This window comes from Sus scrofa, unplaced genomic scaffold (genome assembly GCF_000003025.6).
Source record: "Sus scrofa isolate TJ Tabasco breed Duroc unplaced genomic scaffold, Sscrofa11.1 Contig59, whole genome shotgun sequence".
In the NCBI taxonomy this organism is placed as follows: domain Eukaryota; kingdom Metazoa; phylum Chordata; class Mammalia; order Artiodactyla; family Suidae; genus Sus; species Sus scrofa.
The window spans coordinates 2100670-2107919 of NW_018085257.1; the positions used below are offsets into that span (position 1 = coordinate 2100670).

At 40.3% G+C, this 7250-nt stretch overlaps 1 protein-coding gene across 1 annotated transcript; it reads right to left on the reverse strand.

Annotated features, from left to right (window-relative positions):
- Window positions 1–1703: 1703 nt before the first annotated feature.
- On the reverse strand, window positions 1704–3237 carry LOC110258977 (olfactory receptor 1J4-like). Its single transcript, XM_021082268.1, has one exon. It carries the CDS (start codon window positions 3021–3023, stop codon window positions 2085–2087), a length of 939 nt encoding a protein of 312 aa, XP_020937927.1. The 5' UTR covers window positions 3024–3237; the 3' UTR covers window positions 1704–2084.
- Between the last annotated feature and the right edge of the window lie 4013 nt (window positions 3238–7250).

Sequence of the window (7250 nt, forward strand, 5' to 3'; positions counted from 1 at the left end):
AACTCTAAATAAAATGGAAAGACTGGCTTCAGACTGGCTTTGTAAAACATATTTCTGATAAAGAGCTGAATCCAGAACATACACAAAAGACAAGAAACACAATTATATTTAAAACAATGTGTAAAAAATTTAAAAAGATATTTCAAGAGAGAATAGAGCAGATCAGTCTACATAAAGACATACATATTTAATCATCAGATAAATGGAAATGAAAACCACATCAGGATACCAGAGCAAACCCACCAGAATGGCTGAAGTCAAATGACTGGCAAAACCAGAGGCAGTGAGGATGTTATTAGAAACTGGAAATTTCATACTTATTTGGCAGTAATAAATTGTTGAGAAATTATTGGTCAGTTTCTCATAAAGTTAAATATACTATTCACCAACAATTCCACTCCTAGGAATTTCTGCAAAAGAAATAAAACCCTGTTGCCATAAAGAGTTGGATGCAGAGCTATAAACATGAACATATATATGGGATAAATGTGGTACTGGTAAACAGGGAGGGAAAGCAAATGTTCTATATTCTTGGTCAGGGGTCATTTTAAGCCTAATTAGGTATCACATTTAGCCAAAAATCAAACACATTTTATAAGTTTTGTAATGTTTTTGATTTCCACTGAAGAAGAAAGGGATATTCAGACAAGGGAAGGGAGTTTCCCCAGGCAAGTACAGCCTTCCATTGAGTTCTGTTTTCCCAAATACTCATCTCTTACAGCTATGTAGTGTTGAGCCTCAGAAGCAGTTTTGATCACATTGGTCTTTAACTAAGTAGGCTGAAGAAGAAGTATTTGGTCCCTCAATGGATGCAGAAGAAAGGGGATTATTACTTAGGCTCCTAACATTAAACTGGTATCATTATGCTGAGTAGAAATGACTTTTCACAGTGATTCAAAATGAAGACATTGAATGAGGCAGACAGCAAATTAAATAGGGGCAACAGAAGACTCTACACCACAGGTGCTTTCTTTGTCTTCCTCCTTCCCAGTCTGGATGTACCTGGCATTTTCTGCAACTCATGCATACAGTCAGCACACTCCAGAGACAACTAGTCTGAGAGTAAACTACCAAGTGGAGGCAACAGCAGTGTCTTAGAGTGCTCAGTGTTTCTAAAATCTAGAAGCCTTGAGTTCATAAGTGGAGGAGCTGAAGTCATAGCTGTGGATTGTTCCTGAAGCAATACAGGCTGCTCCACAGTTTCTTCTCCTGACCCACCATCATCACCACCAACAACCAAAATATGAAAAGATCACTGAATGAGAAGCAAGGAAAGGAAAGACATACTTGACCATGTCCCATCTCTGGCACCTTTCCATGCCACAGGAACCTGCTCAGCCTTGAGCTTCTACCAGTTCATAACAACATTCATGTCCTCCTCCCCAGGCCCTAGCAACTTCCATCCTATCCCCTTCTCTATGAATTTAACTATTTTAGGTTCTATATGAAAGTGAGATCACACAGTATTTGTCTTGTTTTGAGTTGGATTATTTCACTATCATAATGGACAAAGATACAGTTATGTAAGAGTAATAAGTTCTCCTGAGGTCAAATGTACAGCACAATGACTATAGTGAACCAGACTGTATTTACAATTGATATTTAATCCCCCAGTACAGTGGATCTTATGTTCCCCCTGCACACAAATATGTTAAAATGGTAAATAGTGGCGGTGATGAATATGTTAATTAATCATTGTGGAGGTTATTTCATGAGGTATACTGTTTCAGAATATGAATCATAACACTTTTTAAATGTGTGCTGCATTTATAGAACAATTTTACCTCAATAAAGTTGTTTTATAAAAAGCTACTAAATTCCCAGGTAATAAAAAGAGAGACATTAAGTAGTACCAGGTATATAATTTCTCAGTGTTGTAGACAAGAACATCAATCAATAGTATCAACTAAGAATTCACAATTGATACTAATGAATTCCTACGAGAAGAAAGAATAGCTGTTACAAAATGCAATTCAGTTACCAAATTTATACTGAGCTTTTATACAAGCTGGGCTCAAGATATGGGGTGTATGATCTGGAGTTATGTGACCACATGTGTCTGTTATAAAGATGAGTAAATGTCACTAAGACAAGACTGGTGCCTTGTGGAAGAGTTTCTCCAGGGCCCCCTTCATGTCTCTATTCCTCAGGCTATAAATGAAGGGGTTCAGTAATGGAGTGACCACTGTGTACATCACAGAGGCAACTATGTCCTTGTTGCTGGAGGTGCTGGATGAGGGGACCAAATATAGCCCAATAATAGTTCCATAATAGAGAAGAACCACAGAGAGGTGGGAGCCACATGTGGACAAGGCTTTGCAGATGCCCTTGGTGGATGGAACCTTGAGGATGGTGGCCCCGATGTGGCCATAAGAGACCAAGATACAAAGGAGTGGGAGCATAATGGTAGCCACTCCTGCTATGAAAATTACTAGATCATTGAGGGATGTGTCTGAGCAGGAGAGTTTGAGAAGGGCACCAAGGTCACAGAAGAAATTGGGGATGGTGTTTTCAGAACAAAATGACAGCTGGGCCAGGAGGAGAGTGTGACAAAGGGCATTGGCACAGGACAGAATCCAAGATACAGTTACTAGTATGGTACACAGTCCCCCTCTCATAATACTGGTATAGCGGAGAGGGTGACAGATTGCCACGTATCTATCATAGGCCATTGAGGTGAGAAGGAAATCATCCAGACCAGTAAAAATTAAGAAGAAGTATGTTTGTGTTACACACCCTGCATAGGGAATGGATTGATCCTGAGTCTGCATGTTCATCAGCATCTTAGGGACAGTGACAGAGGAAAAGGAGACATCTGTGAGGGCCAAGTGGCTGAGGAAGAAGTACATGGGAGTGTGGAGGCGAGGGTCCAGCCTGATGAGCAGGATGATGAGCAGGTTCCCCAGCATGGTGGTCAGGTACATGCCCAGGAACAGGGCAAAGAACACATGCTTCTGCTCTGGTGGGACGGGGAGGCCAAGGAGGAGGAATTCAGATACACTGCTCTGGTTCTCCCTCCTCATGGTTCTCTCCTGTCTGCTGGGGAAGGAGGGGCGTGGGAAACATCAGTGACATTTAAGTTGCAATTTTGGCCACTTTTTCTCTTGTGGAGAAAAAGAATATCTACCCTCATTTCTTTAATCACATATTGTTGCCAAAGAAAGTGACACACCCTCAACACTCAACATGATTCCTTTCTATGGAAACCAGTAAATTCATTCTTCTTTTTTCATTTTAATCGACCCTGTTTCCAACACTAAGATACTAATTGGACACAGAATAATAAATATGACATAAAGGATCCTTTCCCTCCTGATACTGATTCTCAAGGAACACATGACTGAGGTCTGACTAAAGGAGCAAACCTAAAACCAGATTCCCTGTGTTATGATTTTGGTCCCACCACTTTCTCACTCTAGGACTTGGGATGCTAAATCCCTTGGTGTCAGGTTGTTACTCTACAGCATGAAGATGACATATCCCACATTCCTAGAGTTAACAAAAAGGGTTCCAATTCATTAGGCATTAATATCTAAGAACACTGTCCTGCATCAAATAAACACAAAAAAATTACATAGACTATTTTTTATGATAGGATCTGTATTTCCCCCCCAAAAAAATATTAAGTTCAAGAATTTATTTATTTTTTTATTTTCCCACTGTACAGCAAGGGGGTCAGGTTATCCTTACATGTATACATTGCAATTACAGTTTTTCCCCCACTCTTTCTTCTGTTGCAACATGAGTATCTAGACATAGTTCTCAATGCTATCCAGCAGGATCTCCTTGTAAATCTATTCTAGGTTGTGTCTGATAAGTTCAAGAATTTAATAAAAGAACATTGTGAAGTAGTCACATAAAGGATCAAGAAGCTAACCTAAAATTTATGTTAAACTATATTAGCTCTCACACTCTTAGGGTGAGTTTCTGAGCAAATATCTTATCACTGGGGTAAGTTCCCTGTGGAATTTTCTTAATGCAAGTTTATCTTCTTGCCAATAAATAAACCTTACTTCAGGTTTATTTCTTATCATTTTTATTGTTACTACTTCAGTGCATGTACCTCCAGATATTTCCATCTACATCTGATCTTTGAAGTTGGCTCAGATCTGGATATTCATCATTGGGAAGACACCTGAGATCTGAGATGGGGTCTGAGAGATCCTAAAGGATTGGGGTGTCTCTTAGAGGTCCGTTACCTGATTGACCAGCACTATTTCCCAACATTGAACTTCACACTGATAATAATTGCCAGTTAATGAACACTCTGGCAGGCAAATACGTTTTTGCATTATTGCCTCACTAAATTTTTCAAAAGTCCAAGGAGGGAGGAGTTCCTGCTGTGATTCAGTGGGTTAAGGGGCCAATGTTGTCTCTGGGAGTATATAGGTTTCATCCCAGACCTCATTCTTTGGGTGAAGGATCCTGCATTGCTGAAAGCCTAGGTTACAGATGTGGCTCATATTCAACCCTGAGCCTGGAGCTTCAACTTGCCACAGGTGCAGTGGGTTAAAAAATAAAAACAAACAAAAATCTTCATTAATAGCATACTCAGAAGAAGTGAAAAACTAGCATGATTATATAATTATTATACAGTTAGTAACTGCTGTAGTCACAATTCTTTCCCATGTTATTAAAAATACACTGAAATCTCTGATCCTATGACCCTACAGTTCCTCCCTCTCTTTAGATAGACAAAAGGCAGGACCTGAAGAATTATTTCAGTATCTGAAGGAGTGCTCCTGACCCAGATGCTATCCACACTAATATTCCTGCATCCCTTTAGTTTGCCAATGGGTTTCATATGCTTTCACTTTCATTCAATGTATCAACATTCATTTGTGTTGATACATGGGAAGCAGAGAAAGTGATTTTTTTCCTTCATTTTACTAACAGTAGTAGTGAAACAGCCTAAACAATCTCACATAGATAATACATAGTAGAACCTGGTCTCAAAGGTTATTTTCTTTCTTTCTCTCTCTCTCTCTCTTTCTCTCTTTCTTCTTTCTTTCTTTCTTTCTTTCCCTCCTTCCTTCCTTCCTTCTTTCTTTTATTATTTCTTTCTTCTTTCTTTTTTCTTTCTTTTGCTTGCTATTTAGGGCCGCAAGTGTGGCATATGGAAGTTACCTGGCTAGGGGTGGAATTGGAGTGGTAGTGGTTAGACTATACCACAGACACAGCAATGTGGGATTGTAGCTAACTCAGTGACCTATAACACAGCTCATGGCAACACTGGATTCTTAATACACTAAGCAAGGTAAGGCATTGAACCAGCATCCTCACATATTCTATTCAGGTTTGTAACCCACTGAGCCACAAAGGAACTCCCTCGAAGGTTGATTTCTGATCATCTTTCACTAGAAAGGGAATCCACCCATTTCCTTCTATGGGGGGTAGAGAGGCTAAGGCGAAAAGTTAAAGTTAAATGTTAAAATACGCTTGGGAGGAGCTTGACATTGTATAAGAATCTCTCAGTAGATGCTTACTTCAAACCATGAACTTTCTGGAGGTTATTAACTGCCTCAGTTCTCAGGGGAAAGTGAGAGAACAGCCATTGACCCTCCTGCCAAGCACAGGCTTCTCACTGAAAGCTGCTGGGTCAGACTTAGCCCAGGATCTCACAGATCTCCTACAGGAGAACCAGAGCTCCTAATGACACCCAGGAGCTGCAATGTGATGAGAAGGGAAAAATGTAGGTGAGGTACTTTGATTCCATCGCACTGTGTGCAAAAAGGTGGCTCAATAGTGAAGAGGAAAAGGAGTGTGTGACCTAGGGCTGGGGCATTGAGAGAGAGACAATATGTATGAGCTTGATTTTCTTGTCTTCATACCAAATACTCTCCCTTGCACAATAAGACATGGAGAGGCAAGTTTTTGGGTCTCCATAACCAATTTGATACAATTTTCTAAGTGCTTACAATGCACCTAGCTTCTGAAGCAACTTACAGACAAGATCAGTCAGAAATTAGCATAATCCTATGGAACAGCAATGGATGCTGAGAATCACCACAGCCAAACCCAAGGCAATCAAGATATTAAGTAGGGAAAAAACAAAAATTTGATTGTTGACATACATGATCCCAGAAATGAGCATTTTGTTTCTGAACTATTTCCCCAAAATTGAAGGAGGGTGTCAAAACCAGTGAGGATGCAGGGGCCCTGCTGGAATAGTCAATTCATAGAAAAATGGATGCCAATAGGTCTCCAAAGTACGTTTCCTGTGGAGTTGCCTGTGTGGATTTTGGTCTAAGGCAAGGGGAGAGTTAAAAATGTGATATTGTCTCTCTCTCTCTCTCACACACACACAAATATTTATATCTCCTTTATGAAGAAAGTCAAGGTGTTACAGAAAAGTACTCTCACAGTATCACAGATGCACAATGCCAAATGGATATTTATAGATTTCTCTGGTTTATACTCTCACTAGATAAATTGAAACAGAGTGTGAGTCAGCTTCACACAAATCTATGCAAAACTCATAAAAAATACACACACAAAACAAAGCTACACATACAGAACTGTCAATCATCCTAGACCAGAGGTATTGTTGACACAAGAAGTCATACTTATTCAAATCACAAGCAGTGCACAAGGTCTTACACATGGCACACAAGCAGCAGATGCATGTAGAATAAGCACACACTGAGGAAATGTCCAGGCTTCTCCGACCTCTATATATACTAGTGTGTGGCATTTAGCATGTTTGTCAGTTAGACTTACACACATAAACTCATACAGCAGACACACACAAATACACATAACTTCTATGATGGTCATACACACACTTACACACAGACACACATGCATGACTATGGAATTTTCTGGGCTCCTTCTGAGTTCTATCTGTACTCAGATTTCAAATAACTTCTGCTTCATTCTGTTACCTGAATCCTCACTTTGTCTAGAAGACCCAGGGTCCAAAAAAAAAAAGAGCAAACCTCTGTGGCCTGAGGACGTGTATAGACTCTCATGTCAGATCTCCAGCTTCAAAATGATGCACGAGGAGACCTCCTTTTCTCCATCCTAAAGAGACCCCAGAGGGAATCCCCCCTAGGACCTGAATAGAGAAGCTTTCCATTTGGGAAACTGCCCAACTCCCTCCTGGCACATCAGGAAGGAGGATTATTAGGGTCCACAGGAGCTGAGCTGAACCTGGTTTCATAGGAGAAAGTGTCCCTGATATGAGTGGTACCTTGGCTTCTGGTCAAGCTTCTGATGAGAAACAGGAGTTCCCCCATTGCCCCGGCCTC